Raw genomic sequence first — 19,797 nt, 5'->3', positions numbered from 1 at the left:
AAGATTTTTTTTTTTTTTTTTAGGACAAACTTGAAAACACCATGGGGTTGTGTCCACTTAGCAAAATGAGTCCCACTCTGACTGAAAGAGATACTTTGAGTATATGTCATTGTGAACATGCCAGCATTTCCCACAGTGGCTGAAATTCATCTATAGTCCTAAGGTCGGTACACACTCAAAACAAAACATTTAAACATTTTGCATGACATCTAACTGTGATGAATAACTGAAAAACAAAAACTTTGTTACCCAAACGATAGTTACCCAAAGTCCATTGGAACATGCATCAAAGATGAGAAAGATATTATTTATGATTATGTGACTGTATTTTTAAATGTTTAAGTGTTTTTGTTGTTGTTGTTGTTGTTGTTGTCGTCATTATTATTTTTTTTACTTATTTCAATGTTGTTTGTTATATTCTGTTTGGCATTTTAAATAGATTTTGCTAAGTTCTGTGTACTTGATTTGTTGATTTCTTATTTCAATGTACTAATTTAATTTGTATCTTACTTTTTTATTATCTCAGCTTTTTTTCTAATTATTTGTAATTATTTCAATTGTGGCTGCCTTCTCTCGTTGTGAGTTGTCAGAAAAGTGCTATATAAATAAAGCTGAGTTAAGTCATATTGCTATGATTTAATGTGTTATGATCATTCCCATTAGATTCTCATACCCTGTAACCCTACCCTGCAATAGTTTTTTTTTTTTCGTGACATTCTGTTAAACTGGGATACATAATATCATCTGCTGCTGTTGTTCAGAGTATAGCATAAATTGTTTAATTCATGTATGTATTTGAAGAAAGTGGATGAAAATTGTCTCAGGTAGATGCATGTTTGCATTCACAACAATTAAAAATCAATCAACTAACCATCTTTTGCCAGCAGAGGGAGCTAAAGCATAACGAAACGAGAAAACGTAAAGGTAAATTCATTTCTTACGCTGTTTCGCAACTTGGTTTATCCATTTGCACGCAATGAACAGAAACCGTGAAAAAACATTATCTTTTTCTTAGCATAAAAATGCAGACTGTGGGTTTACCAATATCTAAAATATCTCCATGAACCACGACCAACTGAGTCATGATGTGTCGAAAGTGCTGTTGCTGTCACAGTGCTCCATTCAAACAGTCAGCTGACTGGACCAAACACTCCTCTGTCTCTGCTACTGGAGTAACTGCAGCTCAGGTAAATATGCATTTTGAAAGGTTTATAGCATCACTAACTAAAAACAGAAGCGGTAACACGGACAGACATTTCATCGGCCGACTTCCTACCTCTTTGCTTCAGGAATATTTGACTCATCTTTGAATATTACCTCTGCTGTTAGCTAACGTGCAGCTAAACATACATTGCAGTAAACACAATGAGCCTGGCTATTTTGCTGGTTATTTCAGCATTGATATTAATATTTCAAAGCCATTTTGAAGTCCTTTTTTTCACCTCTTCGTCTTTGTGATGGCGATTTATACTGAATTTCATAATCGACGAAATAACAGTGTGTAATGTCTGTATTACACATATAGAATATGATGTGGCGGATTTTGACTGTTTACATATTTTTGCGCATTTTCTTCTCTGTAGCAGCCAGTTCGACTTTCAGACACCTACTTGTATGTGTTATTCATGATTTCCTGTCCTCTTCTGTTTTTTTTTCAGTTGCAGCAATGAAGAAGAACAAAGGGAAAGTCAGCACTACAACTGGGAAGGAGTTTGTGTTTGAGTTCAAGGCAGGGAAACACAACTGTGTCCTCAAAGTGCCTCTGCAGTTCCCTGTTCAAGAAAACATCAGTGACCTCCATGGACGCCTGATGCTGCTACATAAAATCCCCTGCTATATAGAAAATGGTGAGATAAGAGTGCATCTGTAAGAAGATCACTTAAAGGAAACCTCAGTCCACTCCTTGTGAACTTCCTCAAAATTCTTGACAACTCCCTTAAAGCTGCACTAATTCCTGTTTCTCATGAATCTTTTTCTTCCGTCCTTTTTACTTCCACTTAACTGTCTTGTAATATTCTCAGATACAGCACTTTGTGAACAGCCTGCTTCCATAGTAACAACCTGTTGTGTCTTTCCCTCCTTGTTGAGGGTGAATGTCTTCTGGCAGTGGTGTGCACAGAGGGTGGGGTGGGGGCGATGGGGTCGCTCCCCTCGTGGTAATTGTAGACAAACACACGCTATAGTGTTCCCTTTGGAACCAAAACACACTTAAGTACCCTCTAGGAAATAAAACCCTCAAATACAATTTCAGCCAAGTATATCCTTGTATGACTGAGAAAAATTGACACAGACAGAGTCGATGTCAATAGTCCAAGCGGTTTTATAAATGATATATTTTATGAATAAATATGCTCAATTTGGAAATAGAGTCCTGATTGATGTTGCATGGGCATAAAAATCAAATGCTGTTGATAAAGTTGTTTTTAATCAGATTTTTTAAAACCTGTTGTGATGCAACTTTTTTATTAAAATTTGTCGAGTACCCCTTGCAGTACTCCCATGTACCCCTAGGGGCACACTGGCCCTTATTTGAGAGAGCCAATATGTGTTCTAAAGTGTCTTCTCTAGAGCCAAAACTCAAACTTAAGAACCAGACTAAAAGACTGTTTAAAGGCTCACCTTACAATTAATGAGATGATTGAAGTAAGTTGATGAGTTTGGCACCAGTAGCAATAAAGTATTCAACATTTTTTCAATATTCTTAATTTGTGAGCTACTGAATTTTGTAGTTTTATTGACCATAGGCCATCATCATTTCTATTAAAAAAATGCTTCAAATATTTTCATTTGTGTTAATGAAATCTCTGTAATTTAAGAGTTTCACTTTTTGAATTGAACTATTGAAATGTATTAATTTTTCCTTGACATTCTTGTTTATTGAGATGAATTTTACATAGTAACTCCCAAAAAATCCGCATTGGAGCACAGGAGGAAAATTCCTGAACCAAAATCACATCCTCAAGCAAGCACATGGTCAAGGTTTATTATACTTGTGTTATAATTATTGCTATTTTAGTTGAAGCAACCCATATACTTATGTAACAGACCCTATAAGATGTTGTTTACTTGAGATGACTGTATCCAAATGATAGCCTTCTACACGTCTCACTGAGATGGGGGTGCTCCTGTCAGCCTGAATGCTGTTGAATTGAAAACTTAACAAGCCTATGGGTATTAGTGAAGTGTAATTCAACCCTCCTAGAAGTAAACTTGAAATGTATTTTTTTCACTCTGTTTACATCTCTCCTAGAGCTAAAAAACTCACTTTCCAACTTCATTGAGAGGGAGACCATCCTGGATTTCGACAGAGAGGCAGAGCTGGCCCTGCAGAGACTCACAGCAGGAGATGTAGATGTGAATCAGCTCACCAACGCATGGACCAGGTCTTATGTGGAGGTGATAACTTTTTTTTTTTCTAAGCAAGTAGTTTCTAATAACACAAGCTGTCATATCTATTTAAGGATGTATAGGCAACACTTGAAGACTAATTTTCAGTTAAGGTCTGTGTTTGCAATCTTTCAGATTTCACACATTTATGACTCAAGTAGTGCAGGTTGTCATCAGTAGAACCATTTTTAACTGTATGTCACGGCATTATGCTGTCACTTTTAATCTATATATATACATATCTTTCTGTAGTTGGCTTACACGCATTAATACTCTTAATTTTAAGATGTCAGATTTAGAAATGAAGCCATAAAAACACAATTGATCATTGAGCCATTGGATGAATTAAATGTTCTAGATCAATAGTAATTAAAAAACAATCATGTTTTGTTGTTAACATTATAGGTCCATCGTCGTGTTTGATTCTGACCATGAACCCTTAGAGTTATGCTAACAAAACCTCTTCCTCTCAGATGTTTTAGGGTCATATATTCTTGCCTTCATCTCTCTGTAGCACTGCAGCAGGGTTCTGGGACTGTCCCTGAACACACCGCTTTACTTGGGTGCAGTCATGGATCATTTAAGTAATTTAAACAGAAGCAGTGCAGTGCATCTGCAAATTGATTATTCATGAGTTCCCCAGAAAAATCCCATTAAATGAGCTGCATACTGTGTTTAATGTCGTTTCACTGCACTCGATTACACTTTGATGCGTTTCTCTCCCAGAGGTCCGATATATGACTGCAGCTGTATATTTGAGAAAAGTCATCATTTTCAGACCATGGATCGATATAAAGCAAACAAACTAAATGGAGCATGGTCTTCTAACTCACATGTTCAAGGGTTGCTAATTTCATGCTTAAAAATGTCAATAAAGTCATTTAGTTTCATTCTTTAAAGTTCATGAGTCTCATTTCTGCTCTCACTTGCCCAGACGGTGTTTATAAAAAGAAAAGGCCTGCTTGTGCTCGTGTCATGAGCCCACCGTGCTCCGACACGTAGGACCAGCTACTTGTTAACTGTTTACTGCAGTCACACAGAAATACACGTGGACTCTTCCAGTGCCCGTCGTGTTTGTGGTCTGGAGATTCCTGACCCTGTATAAATAGAGGAGTTTCACATTCTTAACACTGTTATGTTGCTTTTCTAATTATGGAAATGGCACATTGACTGTCCTGGTTTATGTAGAACAGCAAAACAGTCAAACTGTGTTGACTTTGCATTTAGTCCTCTGTTTCGTTTGACAGAAAATGTAATTTTCACACTTTTTCAAAAAGTCAGCATCTTACAGTTACAGTTGTTCATCACCCACAAGTTCTGTTAACAGTTCAGCAGCCCTGCAGCGTTTAATGTACAGCGTGGTGTGGCGTCTTTTCTCTGCCTTCCACCACTTGCGGTCACCTTTTAGAAGCCGTCATCTGTCTCTCTTCTGTTGTTGAACTTCTACAGACCACACTGGAGCATGCTCGTCCTGAAGAGCCCAGCTGGGATGAGGACTTTGCTGATGTGTACCATGAGCTGATCCACTCCCCGGCTTCAGACACGCTCCTTAACCTGGAGCACAACTACTTTGTTAGCATTTCTGAGCTCATCAGTGAAAGGGACATGGAAATCAAGAAGCTGCAGGAGAGGTGTGTGTCTGGGATCAAAGCCTCATTCTGTGTTGCATGTATCACAAACACATTTTTATTCATAGTATTTGTTAAGTTTTTCTTGTCATTTTTGAGAAAAGCCTTTTCATCAGTTTGATTTGGCCAAAGATGAAAACAGCCCTGCATTGTTTCATTCAGCTTCACTTTACAACAACTAGAAAAGTTTTTTAATCTGAAACTAATTCTGTAATAACAGGTTCATGACTTCTTTTAATGATGATTTTATTGCCCCACCAATCTCTTAAACCTGTGAATACGTGTCTGTCTGGCAGGCAAGCATCAGAAATGGACCAAGTGATGCACGAGCTGGGGAACACTTTGAGTGACCATGATGTGAACACTGTCGCCTCTCAGCATTTTGATGCACAGCAGGTAAAACAGCTGGAGTGCTCTTAATCCCAGACCTGATTTATCACTTCTTCTCACCTTTAATATTCAAGTTGATTCAGTTTGTAGATGCTATCTTTACAGGTTTAGATTCCTCAGCTTGTTGTGATGTATGTATGAGTATTACTTCTTCCTTTTTCATTTTGCGAAGGTGTTGGAAAATAAGTGGGCCAGTGAGCTCAAACAAGTTACGGGCATTCAGAAGCAGGAGTATCAGGAATGGGTCATCAAACTGCATCAGGATTTGCAGAAATCCACCAACAGCAGCCAAATTAAGTAAGTTTGATAGTACGGGAGGTGCTGTACCCTTAAACAAACAGCCTGGTTTCATGTTGTGTTGTTTAGTTTTTGCTGCATACACGCGTCTGATATCTGAGAGATTGCATCACAAAAAAATAACCCGTTCAAAGACGAAATCCTCAATAATTGCAGCCATGCACACCAGTTTGATTTTTTAATTTGAACAAGCTGCGTTTTGCAAACTCTCATCAGGAAGTGAGTTGGACAAAAAAAGTTGAAATATGTGTTGCATTTGTCGCAAACTGAATCATTAATGTAATGACTTCCTCACTTCATCTATCTCATCATAGACATGGATACAATTTGGCACAGTCAGGGTAACGCACATGAGCACTTTGTTGGCTCTTGTAGGCTTGAAAATCATTTGAGAAGTTGTTTTGTGAATGAGACCTTCACACTAAGCAGATAATGGAGGACAAATGACGCATAACCCTTTGAGCTTCTGATGGCAATCCAGTGAATTCCCCCCTAAAACCCCTTTTTAATGAGTTTTTGGGCTTGTTATTGGATAGAGGCCTTTTGATTGGATAGAGGAGGACAGTAGATAGAGCAGGAAACAGGGCAAGAGTTAGGGTTGACATGTGGGAAAGAGGCCACAGGCTGAATTTGAACCTGGGCCACCCGCACAAGGGCAAACCTCATGGAGCGTGACCTAGACCACTTGGCCATTTGTGCTCCAATTCCCCCCTAAAACTTTGAATGACTAAACCTACCTGAAAAAAATTGGAATCAAATACTGCAAAAAAAAAACTGATCAAATGCTGGGTATTCCCAGTTGGAAGTGTTTTACTGGGTAAGTCCCACATATTCAGATCCAGATGCAGAGGTCAGACTAAACTCCAGACAGCATTCCGTCACTGACTCATCAGCAGCTCTAATCTGAAACACGACATGTCATCTGCCGGCTCTTTGAAGCTCAGGATCCATTCACATGGTAATCAGAGTGATTACAAAGAGTCACACACTCATCTCAGTTTGACTGATGTTTGGATTTGCAGCGTCAGTAATGATGGTCTTCTTGGGATAAAAAGTTGGAAAAAAATGTAAAAGAGTACTTATGAGGTCGCAGAGGGTGGTGGTTCAAATCCAGGCTTTACACTCTTCTGCATAAATCAAATATTGATCAAAATACAGATACCAACCAGGACATGTATATTAGGAGCTTCTTAGATAATGTGCTGACCCTGCTTCTGTTTTTCTTCATGATGAATATCATTTAACTTCACTGTGTGGGTGGAATTTAAAACTTCTACATAAGCACTTTATAGTTATGCACTTTTAAAGCTGCAGGCTCAAGAAAATAAAAGAGAAGTCTTCAGTAAGTGAATCATTTCAGTGCATTTTCTTATATATTGAAACTGAGTGGTTGAATTAAAAATATCCGTTAACCCGAGGCTTGCACTGTGCAGTCTGCTTTTGTACTATTTTCTACTCTTTTTGTGTGTGTTTGTCAAGATACAGCTTTTTTTAATGTCTGCAGTGCCTCATGTATTCAGTGATGTCTCATTATGAGCAGTAAACAAGATATTTGACATAATTATATCCTTTTCATATCATAACCAGAATGTGTTTTACATGCTGTTGGAAGGTATTTCTGCACCTTTCATCAGCTTTAACCCTTCATTTAAACAACCTCTTTTTGTTTAATTTGTTTTTCAGTGAGGAGATTAAGGTGCAGCCCAGCCAGCTGTCAGAAGTTGCAGATTCAGGAGCCAGAATGTTTGAGGAGCAGCCTCAGCTGGAGGAGAGTTTTACCATCCACTTAGGTGCCTGTCCTGTGACCAGATTTATGAGCCGTTTTCAGTGCTATTCTATGTTTCACTTCTTTTAGCATGTTTATAAAATCAGCTTTATTGTATTTTCTTTATGTTGTGCAAGAGTGTTAATGTTTATTAAAAACAGTCCATGTAAACGGCAGGAAAAGGATGTCTTGTTGATATACATTTTTATTATAACATGCACACTTCTTGATCAGGAGCACAACTGAAGACGATGCACAACCTTCGACTAGTTCGGGCAGACGTGCTGGACTTCTGTAAGCACCGGCGGTATGGCAGTGGCGGAGCCAAGCTGAAGCGTCTGCAGACCGCTCTGTCTCTCTACTCCTCCTCACTCTGTGGTCTGGTGCTGTTGGTCGACAACAGGGTCAACTCCTACAGTGGCATCAAGAGAGGTGAGGGGGACAAACTACCGTGTTTTTGTTAAAAGATCACCACTTCTTGCTATCCCTTATTACTTTTTACATTTTTTATCCACTTTGGAATGAATGATTTTTTTTACCACTCAAAGTCAATCTGATTGAGTGGATATTTAGCCTTTTTTAGGTTTTATTCCATCTCTCTTGTTTCTCTGCAGTAGCTTAACATGATTTATAGTTCAAAACTATGTAGGGATGGGTACTTAGGTACTTTTATAGGCACCGACCAAATTCAGTAAAAAGTACCGGGTACCAATTCGCTTAAAATCCTATGGTACCATGTTAAGGTACCTAAATGCATCCTTGTGACTGTAACAGAATGGAAGAGTAGGCAATTTTCCATGCTGAACATGAACACGGCATTGCAAGGTTATACAATGAATAATTAATATGTTCAATTGAAAAAAAAACATTATATTTTATTATCGCCAGTTGTTGCTGGGGTTTAACACCGCGGCAAATGTGCATCAGGCCCTGTTCAGACAACATGAATGAACCAGGGAGAGTTAACGGTTAAACTGTTTTATTTTGCATTTTAATTTACTCTAAAAATACTTAAACTCTGACAGTTGTTAGTTTTATTGTGCACTTTTAATGTATATTTTTAGATATATCAAGAGAAGTGTTTGAGTTTTATTTAGACTTAATGGCAGAGTGACTGTGCTGTCTTTGATCAAAATGATCCGTCACTGATAATTGAAATTTTATGTATCAAAAGTACTAGTAGTATTGGTAAGTATCGGTGAGTACTCAAAAGGGAGTACTCGTACTGGTATTGGTCTGCATAAAAAGTGGTATCAAACATCCCTAATTTTTTGCCACAAAAACAAAAAAAAGTACTAAACATTGGTACCGTTGAGTACCGATACAGATTACCAGGTATCAGGCATTGGTACCATATCTTTAAAAATGTGAAAGGTACCAATCCCTAAAACGATCCCAGTTTTTCTCCAGCTGGTGTTATGGAAAATCCATATTTCAGCCTCCAAAACACTTTATTTTAGCTGCTGTCTCTTTGAGGCTCCCCGCTCCACAAACCCCCTTCCCTCTGATTGGTTAGCTCTCTGGAGGCCCCCAACAGGCAGATCTCTGGGCAGACCTTGGTGTTTGAGACCTGACCCTCCAATGTGTCATGAACCAGTTAGAAGACCCTAATGTGATGACCTCATCATTTCAGCAGGTTTCCTGAAGATCTCTGAGCTACTTTTAGAACGGATCATTTTGGGCACTTCAAAGACATATTAATGGATTTAATGATAGGAAAGAATGGTAATTTCTGTTTTGTTTTAGTTTTTAATGCATAATTTCAGCTCTTGTCTCTCTCTGTTGATCCCCAGACTTTTCCACTGTGGCAAAGGAGTGCACAGACTTTCATTTTAAGTCTCTGGAGCAGCAGCTGGAGGAGGTGCAGCAGGTGGTGCTATACGCCAGAGCCCAGCGGAGCCACAAGCAGAAAGACCAACCTGGTGAGTATTTGGTTTTACACTGACTCTCTACAGCAGCACAACTGAAACACGATGTATAATGCTGCTGATGATAAGGCTGCTGCTAATCTCTTTCTGTATTTACATTTCTCTTTAGATAAAGATGACATGCATGCTACTAAAGATTATGAACAGATCCAGTCTGCAAGGCCTTCTTCATTCAGCCAGCTATGCATAAAAATTGTGTAACTAACATTTTTAGACATGCCGTGCTTTCAGTGTCACTGAGACATAAAGCTTTTACTTGAACAAGTTGCTGTTTCTTCTCTACAAAAGATTTAAGTTCACTTTGAGTTCACTCTCTAATTCACCACTTATGTCTCACTGTTAAACTTCTTGTTATATTTTCACTGCTGTGACTGGGACGTTATTTTGAAGTATGATTAATGATTTCATACAGGCACAGTGAGTTTTGATGTTGATGTTACCTTTGATGTCCTGAGAAAAACTTCACACTGCAAACATTTTTAAGAGATGAGTGCCAACAGTGTGAGACAGCGTTTATCTTTGCCACAGTGTTGAGGGGAAAGCTTGTTCAGAACAATATCGCAGCTTGATCTGAGTGCTCCATGAAGTGAAGTAAAGTGCTGTCTTTCTAACCTCAATCATGTTTTGTCAACAAAACTTTATTAATATTTCCTCCCCTTTGTATCTTTCCAGAAGCTCCAAGGAATGGAGGAGATGATAAGAGCAAAAACATGGAGAGAAATCCCTCCAACATCCTACCAGGTAATGTGCACCAGAGTAAATGTTTGGTGAGGAGTTTTTATCCGTTAAACTGACTTGTTTATGAGTGTTGTTTTTTGTAGTATCCAACTCTTGCATTTCTTCCTCAAGGTGAATTTTACATCTCACGACACTCCAACCTGTCAGAGTGCCATGTTGTCTTCCACCTGTGTGTGGATGATAATGTGCGCTCAGGAAACATCACAGCCAGAGACCCGGCCATCATGGGTTTGAGAAACATCCTGAAAGTCTGCTGCACACATGACATCACCACCGTCACGGTCCCTCTGCTGCTGGTCCACGACATGTCAGAGGTAAGAGCGCCTGAGAGCCCAGAGAGCTCTGCGTGTCGATAACGCTGTAAAGCACTGGACTCCACACACATTCTGACACACGTTATCAGGTTGATGCGATCGTCCTCAAGGAATCAATTCATACACCTCTACTTGTTAAAACACAAAGTCACAACAGTGACCAGGGAGGTACTTCTTACTTTTCCTTTCCTGAACCCCACAGGGTAACAGGATGAACCAGTCAAATCAAGTTGTAGTTAATGAGATTTCTTTAAATAGTACAGGGAGCAGATGCAGCAAATCAAAGGATGAAGGTTTGACTTGGACTGTGCAGTTGTTTGACTACCCAAACTAACGACTTGAACAGATTGTGAAAAGGATTTTTCTAAAACCATTACTTACCACACAGCAATATACTTAGTGGACTTTTACTTAAAGTCAGGGGCCCTTTTCTAAATAAGTGCAGTTACTACCTACTTTGGAGCTGGTTAAGATAACAGATGGACCGTTTGAATTTTACCACAGGTGTCAGGTAAGGGTTAGGCTGGGAGCCAGACCCAACCTTCTACATGTTTTGGTTACTTTTTGTTTTTACTTTTGATTCTAGTTAGCTTATACATTGAGCCATTTCAGGATATTACAAGCACTGTCAACAAGTGCTGTTTGATAGTCAGGGGTCCAAATCCCCTCCTTTTAAAAAATGATCCAGGTATGACAGAAATTAAGGTGTAAATATTCAGTTTTAAGTTATTCAAGTATAAAATTTGGCAGAGTATGCTGAAACATTGAGGAAAGACGCTTGCTGATACTAAATTTGAGATTATTATTAAAAAGAGACAACAAAATTTCACCTGCCAGATCAAATCTTCTGGAATATCTTTAATTTTGAGCATTTTGTGGTCAATCCCTGCCTCAGTTGTATTTAAAACTTTCAAAATTTGTAAGCTTCAATTGAGCTCTTGATCACCTTTGATGACTTCTGTATCTTGGAACACTTCCTGTGAAAACTTCCAATCAGAATCAGAAGGATGGAAGTCAGTCTCACCTGACCCTACCTTTGCATGTGCTTCCTTTGCCGCTATCTGATACAAAGAGCATGACAGGTGATTGCACCAACAGGACTATGAATTATTTAGATTAGTTAAAAAAAATTTTTAATCATTTTTGTGGCCAAACCAATACACACAAGCTGTCCACAACAACAGCTCTAACCTTGATGGTCTCAGACTACACTGTAAACCCGGACAAGTTGAATTTGCTTGGCAAATGCTTGTTACCTTAAAAAAGGGTTTGTAACTCATGGTTACATGGTTACTTGAGTAACCGTGAGTGAGGAGGGAAGGCAGAAGATATGAAACCCTGCTGGACATTGAAATATTGTTCTTCAGGGGGAAAAGGTTGTCTGAGGCCCACGGCACTGACTGGTGGTCTGTGCTTCATGGCACGGGGTCTTGTACGGACTGATTTTTGCACTGTGTGCCTAATGGTTTATATATTAATAAATGAAATTTTGGCTGGACTATCATGCTATTTAGGCCAATTTTGAATTAAGTGTAAAAAGATATTTATTTATTTTTGACACAGTCTGTCCACACCACATAGAGCGTGGACAGCTCTTGATACCACAAGGAGCAGACATCTGGTCTATGCTGTGACGCACGGACAAACATTCCGTATACTGTGGAGCACAGAGAACCTGTTCCACTGCTACACATCTAGAAGTTCAGCAGAGTCTCATATCGACTGCGTCCCCTCCTCACTCACGGTTACAAAACCCAGTCACAGAAACTGATGATTTTAAGTTGCACTTACTTAAACAGTAACAAAAGTTAAATCTACTCTGAAATCATCAGTGTCACCACTGAAAACTCATATTTTAAGTTTTCATTGCTTAAAACCAATGGCGTAATTTGAACTTTGGGGTTTACAGTGTAACACTGTGACCAGTAAATGAGGCTGTAACCTATCCATGTCAAGTGATTTGATCTTTCTCTCACACACCTCGAAAAAATGATGGTTTTAGTTTTTCCTCAAAGCCAATCACTGTGCACCTTCTTTAATTTTATGCCCCATGATTGGTCCATCATCGCAGCAATTTGTTCGAAATGTTTAAAAAACACTTTCAACCAGTACTTTATTGCACTGCTTTACACTAGTCCCAATAATTAAAACTTTTTCAAACCTAACTGTATTGCATTAGTTCAAATATTAGGTGACACAACTTATGGATAAATGTGAGCAATAGATGGCCAATAGTGATGAATCACTGGCTTGTGTAATAATTAAAATTGGTCTTGGAGCAGTTCACTTTAAAGAATGGATATAAAGTTTAAAATAAATAGCTGTGAGTGGATAAATAGTTTGAGTAGCTTGAGTAATGGTTTAGGCAGTGAGCTATAAGTGGTGGATAGATAGTTCCCATAGCCACTTAATGATAATGAATAAATGTCTCAAAATAGCTCCAGTGTTGATTGAAGTAGTTGGCAAGAAACACTGGCAGTGTCTGATGAGGAGACTGTGCTGTTTGATGACCTTTCAGCTCTCTGTTCAGCTCTTAATTATGTTGATAAATCCCTTTAACTTTCATCTCCTGCTGCCTGTTAAGTCTGTGTTAACTCTTAAGTTATACTTTGTGAAGGAAGGTGAGGAAAACCTGTGTCTAAACTGGCAGCATCACATTTTCTTCATTCCTTCATTCCCTCAGCCTGAATGCGCTTCATTCCCAGCTGTGGTCTGACCTACGAGGCCTAACATTTCCCAGGTTAAAAACAAGCGGGCAAAGTAGGGAGTCGTGAACTTGTGTGTTTACTCAGTGCCTCAGAGTGTGTGTACAGCAGCACTCCTGTACTCACACAGCAGAGGGGAGCAACAGAGAGAGCTTTCAGTGACTGATGAACCGAACCAAAGTAAAACAGAGGGGGCTCAACCTCTTCACGACGTGGAAGATTTTTCTGTCACACTTTTAAATTTCTTTCTTTCTTTTTTTTTTTTTTTCAAATAAGAAAAAATCTGTCGGGATTTTCTTTGATCTTGACCCACAGCTCCCTGTGAGTACAAATTAAGACCTAATAAACTCTGAATCCCTTGAGATGGAAAGTAAATTCTCAACAAGCCACCGTGAGCGGGGCACTCATGCCACAACATGCCCTGTGAAGTTTTTCTCCTCATGTCTAATCAAGAGTCTTTGTTTATACAACCAAAGACTTTTGAAGCCTTGGGAACCACAGGACATTTAATTGATAGCTTCTGGTTTCACATCAAAACTTTCCATCTGTAATCTTTTCTTTTGGGCTTGTTTGCCATTTGGATGCAAAGTTTGCGTGTTTGTACAAGCCTTATTCTTGTGTTTTGGTTTGGAAAGAAGTTTGTCTGCAGGAGCTGCAGACTGCACTATAAATAAAACAGGGCTGTGGCTCTTATTTTTATTTTTAGTCATTGTTTTTTCTTGTTAATTTTAAGAGTTAGCTGAAAAGGGAGCAGAGACATAATGTCGTGCTTCACAGCACTATAATACATGTTTTTACGTTTTTAGGAAAGAAAATTAAAGCTTTTTTTCACCCACTTCAGAGACACAATTAAAAGGCAAAATCCTTGTATAATTCCACAACTGTCATGTTTCTAATTTTGGTTGCAACAAATGCTTTTCATTGCCTAAATTACTCTGCAAAGACCAAAGATTCCTCTGAATAACAACAGCTAGCTCGACTTCTCACTGAAACCAGCCTCAGCTGAACAGATAGACTCCTGGGTGTGCTGTCTTGTTGTTGATGCATCACAGAGCAATTGCTCAGGCCTGTACAGGTTATCTCAAGACACAATTCACATGGGCCTCCGTGACACCTGAATTCAGTTCATGGATCCGGTTTGTTGACTTGAAGGTTTGGTGTGGGTGTGTATGACAAGACACTCTACCTATCTGACACTTTCTGTGAGTAAAGGTTGATTGCAGATCTCACTTTCTGCTGAAGTCGCTGAGAGCAGCCTCATTCACTCTACACTGAAGGGAGTAGAGAGGTTAGGCATACAGAGGTTTGATGTACCCCACTTTCCTAACACCGGGTTTGATCCTTTTTTTTTTTTACCTCTGAACTGCCTCAATACAACAAGTTGCTGGAAAAATTTCTTAGACATTTTGCTCCATATTTACATGATAGCATCGCACAGTTGTTTCAGATTTGTCTGCTGAACATCAATGATGGGAATCTCCTGTTCCACCACAAACTGTGCTCAATTGGTACTAAGGGGCCCACAGTGTGCCAAGACAATTTCCCCCACACCATTACACCACCAGCAGCAGCAGCCTGAACCGTTGATACAAGGCAGGATGGATCCATGCTTTCATGTTGTTGACGCCACACACTGAATGTCCCAGTGTCAATCTAGACTCATCAGACCAGGCAACGTTTTGGTGAGCCAGTTTCCCGTTCTTAGCTGACAGGAGGGTCACCTGGTGTGGTCTTCTGCTGCTGTAGTCCATCTGCCTCAAGGTTGGACGTGTTGTGTGTTCAGAGATGCTCTTCTGCAGACCTCGGTTGTAACCAGTGGTTATTTGAGTTACTGTTGCCTTTCTATAAGCTCCAACCAGTCTGTCCATTCTCCTCTGACCTCTGGCATCAACAAGGCATTTAGTTCCAAAGAGCAGCTGCTGGCTGGATATTTTCTGTCTTTGGGACCAGTTTCTGAAACCTAGAGATGTTTGTGGGTTAAAATCCCAGTAGATCAGCAGTTTGTGAAATATTCAGACCAACAACCATGCCACATCTCAAGTCCTTTTAATCACCTTTCTTCTCCATTCTGATGCTCAGTTTGAACTTCAGCAGCTCCTCTTCACAATTTCCACATGACTAAATGCATTCAAGTGCTGCCATGTGATTGGCTGATTAGATATTCGTGTGAACAAGCGGTTAAATAGGTGTGCCTCATAAAGTGGCCGGTGAGTTATGGCAGGTCATCACATGACAGGAGAGTTTGCTTGTGACGTAGTTCATCAAAATTTCATTTACATACCTGTGTAAGATTGCTCAAGCATATCCAAGAAGGAATCTTACTTTGTCAACTATTAACATTGAACTCCAACATTACAAGCCTTTCTTTACAGAGTATTTACTTTTATTGGGATAGCACAGTGTGAGAATGGTTTGAATTCAAACAGACACAGGGGAGTAACAGGTAACCAATGAGTGAAGAGCTTCAGTGTAAAGAGAAGATGGAAATACTCTAATTCTGGTCTGTTTGAAGACAGTGAGAGAAGTTTTGAAATATTGTCGCTCATGCTGATGCCACCTGTGACCTAAATGGTAAAGTGAGATTATTACCTCCACCAAGGAGGTCATGTATTTGGAGAGTTTGTCTGTCTGTGAACAACATAACTCAAAAACTAACCTACAGATCTTGATGAAATTTTCAGAAAATGTTTAAAATGGGATAAGGGAGAAGTGATTAAATTTTGGAAGTGATCTGGATCACCGTCTGGATCCAGGACTTTTTTAAAAGGATTCTTTATCATTGTGAGATAGGGACGTTTTCACCATGTGTATATAACTCCATGATAAATGGTCAGATTGCTTTGCAAAACAATACAAGACCAGGTCACCATAATTTCTGACAGATGTAAAAGTACGAACCAGATCCTGATAATATTCTGAATACTAAGATCAGGAATATGAACTTTGTACTGAGTCATAATTTTTTAACACTGTCAGGTAACAAATTATCGTACAAACCTGCAACTAACACCAAATTGTAGCAGACAGTCTGCTGAAAGGGAGTATAACATTAGAGTAGGACTAAAGTGTTGGTGAAAATCACAGTATGCTTGGTGGAGGTCTGTGCTCTCTGAGTGCTTTTCTTGTTGATATTGTGGTAGGTGACTTCTTTATATTGAACTTTGATGCCTGTGTTCTTGGTTGGATGTTCCATGAGAAAAGTCAAGTCATTATTCATCTCACACCTTGAAGTATGTATTCTTTGAAGCTCTACTGTTAAAGTTTGTCAGTCGGAGAGAAGTTACATAGCACATAAAGCACACAGTTGAAATCCAACCTCAATAATGCCATCATTTGTCAACACAAAATTATGTTTTCATCATGATTTTCCTCATTTGCTGTAGAAAACAAACCAGTGCCCTCACCGTTTGTCCTGTCTCTCCACAGGAAATGACTATCCCATGGTGTCTCAAGAGAGCAGAGCTGGTTTTCAAATGTGTCAAAGGTAAGTCATCAGGTGCCACACTGGGAATGCTACTTAGCAACCCTGCTTCTGTTGAGGTAGTGTGAGGTCAAAAGGCAGGCTTCCAGCCTTCTGTCTAACAGCCACAGGGTGCCCGCCTTCCAGTCAGGTCAGCTGTGCCTCTGATTTAAAATCTCATTGGTAAAAATGTGCCTTACCTTGCATACGTGTTGTTTGCAGGCTTCATGATGGAGATGGCCTCATGGGATGGAGGTATTTCACGCACAGTCCAGTTTCTTGTGCCAAAGGTGAGAATAAAATGTACAACACATAGTTTTGGTCATTCAACATTAAGTTAACCTTCCTTTGAGTAATTACTTGCCAGTAAAGCTCTTTGTTAACAAAAATGTATGCTCAAAGCTTTGCTATTGCATAACATCACAAAGAAACACCTGGCTGTGCAGCACACACCTCTGAGAGCAGCAGGAAAGAGAAAAGCCGACTATAAATCATAGATTACGCAGCTTTTGTTCTCCTGACCTGTGTTTACACTGCTGTGATAAAAGAAATCTCAGAGATTGATCTGTGTTATATTCGGATAAGCTGCAGTATTAACATGTACTACATGTGAAGCATTATCTTACTGTACTTTTTTGTACAGAAGTGATTTCAAGTCTTAAGAAAACTATTTATAAGTCTACTTGTCTACAGAGGAGAAACATCCAGGTTTGTCCGTCTGATTTTAAAGTTAGTGAACAGACGGCTGGATGAGGCGTAACTGCTGTTTGATTTAGGGTTTAGCTGGATGCTGTGCATCTCAAGCGTTTGTGGTTTGACAGGAAGGCAGCAGAGCCTATGGAGCGATCTCACGTTGACAGGTTAAGAAGATAAAACAAGCAGCATCAAAGGACTCCGGCTGCATGGGTTCCTGTCAGCTACATGCTCAGACACCATTAAAATAGCACTTCTGAAACGACATTGTTGTCTTCTCCTCAAAGAGACATGGAGGCTAAATATACACTCAGTGTTTGTATTTCTGAATCTGCGCCTGCTTTTCAGCTTAAAGATTAATACTTAACATTCTTATTTGACGGGTGGCGATGCTTCGAGTGACATGGTATGTTCCTCTGCTAAAGTCACAGCTGCAGGGGTTCACATCCTTTCAGCATCTTGACTGCTGTTTCCTGGGGGGTAAAAAGACCCTGTGATGTTGAACTGAAGGGCACCGCAGGGGCTGTTAACACTCAGCTCTACACAGTCCAGATGTATTTTTGTTTCATTGGCTACCTTTGGACTTGAAATGTTTACCCAAGAGGTCTATATTTGATCACTGCTGCTGCTCAATAACACAGTTTGTCTTCTTTTGTATTGACAGAGTATTTCAGAGGAGATGTTCTACCAGCTGAGCAACATGCTTCCTCAAATCTTCCGCGTCTCCTCCACCCTAACACTCACCTCAAAAAACTAGAGGACTGAAATCACCACATTTATTTCAACTGAAGTTGAAAAGAGTTATCTTTTCAGGAATTGCAAATTAACTGCAGAGAAGTCTAATAAAGTAGCCTCTTTTTGGATATTTATTGAAATGAGTAAAAGTGTTAGATGTATTCTTTTTGCATCCTCAAATGTTCCATGTGTTGAAGACTGGATCTAGTGGCTCACCCAAGCAGCTGCTGTAATTATCATCTGAAGCCTCCAGGGTGCGGTTCTGGTGACAGAGTTTTATGACATCATGGCATCATTTTCCAGCAGAGCCTGTTCCAGTCGTCTTCAAAGCACTGTAACTATGTGCACAGTCAAGCTACAGCTTTCCAGCTAAACACAGTGCTGTGTGTCTCTGTGCGTGTGTGTATGTGAAATCAAGGTGAGAGCACAGTGTTTACTAAAGGGAGGAGGCTGGTTGAACCTGGCAACAACACATGGGCAGATGTGAACAGAACAAACCACTGACATTTCTCAATAGCAGAGTAAGCAAACATAATTACTGCTCTCTGTGTTTTCACCAAACAAATAGATATGCCAGAAGAGTAATTGATCTGAACGCCAATATGTTGCATGAGATCAGTCACTGCTTGTCATGAAGTCCTGAAGTGTGACATCCAAGGCCATCTAAAATCTAAGATGTAGCTGTCTAAAGAAGTGAGGCATAGCTTTGCTGATTGTGGCATTAACTTGGTGGCTTAGAGTCACTCGCTTTTACTGCTGTGATGGACAGTGTTCTGGAGATTTTATGCTGCATTGCAGTGAGTTGTAGTGGAGACCACTCTTCATGCCCCTGTGTGTGTCTGTGCACGCCTGTGTGTGTAGTCTCCTTCTATCTCTGTGACAGCAGATGGCGCTGTTCTGAAAGAGATATGAAAGAGATGAATTCACAAAACTTCTACTTCTATTATTAAGAAGATAAAGTTCAAATGAGTTTTTACTGCTGTTGACATTCACCTCATTCATTAATTTGTCCAATTTTACCATCACCCATAGCGGTCTTGCAGCTTCAGTGTAATTAAACATTTGTCACATGTCTTAAACCCTCTTGTGATTTCTGTATACTTACTGTATATTTGACATTTTTATGTTTTAATAAAAAAACTCAAACAAGGGATTTGGTTTGATTGCTTTATAAAATCATAACTTCCACACACATTTTGATGGTTGAGTTATTTTTTCCTTCCTCTTCACAGTGCTGAAGGGGAATGTGGTTCAGCCACTCATTCAGAGTTGATGGGTTATTCAGATGCTTATAATCTCTCTGAAGTTAATAACCCATGTCATTTATTGGATTTATAGTCCTGCACATCTAATGAGGGTTTAAAAACTAATTCACACGCTCTAAAACAAGTTAAACTGGTCAGGAAGTTTGCCCAGCCCTGTTCTGTGCTTAATTTTAGATGATGGAAAGATTTTATTGTGGCAATCAATGCACGTTGACACCTCACCTTTCAAGAAAAACAAGTCTTAAACATTTGTTTTTCTTAATAGCTTCATGCTGAAACTTCCTGCTGCTTATATCACAGTACCATGTTGAGAACCCACAAAACAGTAAGAATATGTTTCCCTGAGTGTTTGGAATTTTTGGGATTGGTCTTGGTGGTCAGGAGAGTTTTGTTCCCCGAGGGTGCCAGCTGATGATTTAGCATAATGGTCCCTGAAGTTTTCCCCTCAAGAACTGCTGCAGCAGGCGAAGTCACGTGATGAAAATAAGCACC

General features: G+C 39.5%; 1 protein-coding gene across 1 annotated transcript; it reads left to right on the top strand.

The window, feature by feature from the left end:
* Positions 1-1,059: 1,059 nt before the first annotated feature.
* ferry3 (FERRY endosomal RAB5 effector complex subunit 3) lies at positions 1,060-19,023 on the top strand. Its single transcript, XM_074676686.1, has 14 exons — positions 1,060-1,187; positions 1,659-1,847; positions 3,251-3,396; positions 4,837-5,018; positions 5,312-5,411; positions 5,578-5,702; positions 7,386-7,492; positions 7,702-7,899; positions 9,261-9,389; positions 10,068-10,136; positions 10,245-10,447; positions 16,579-16,636; positions 16,835-16,902; positions 17,970-19,023. The coding sequence occupies exons 2-14, from the start codon at positions 1,667-1,669 to the stop codon at positions 18,060-18,062; spliced, it is 1,659 nt and encodes a 552-aa protein (XP_074532787.1). The 5' UTR covers positions 1,060-1,187; positions 1,659-1,666; the 3' UTR covers positions 18,063-19,023.
* The last annotated feature ends 774 nt before the right edge of the window (positions 19,024-19,797 follow it).

This window comes from Halichoeres trimaculatus, unplaced genomic scaffold, assembly GCF_033239565.1.
Source record: "Halichoeres trimaculatus isolate MK-OKI-2021-1 unplaced genomic scaffold, fHalTri1.1 fHalTri1_scaffold_10, whole genome shotgun sequence".
In the NCBI taxonomy this organism is placed as follows: Eukaryota; Metazoa; Chordata; class Actinopteri; order Labriformes; family Labridae; genus Halichoeres; species Halichoeres trimaculatus.
Note: the sequence above shows the minus strand (reverse complement) of the source record. Positions and strands in the feature narration are given on the sequence as shown.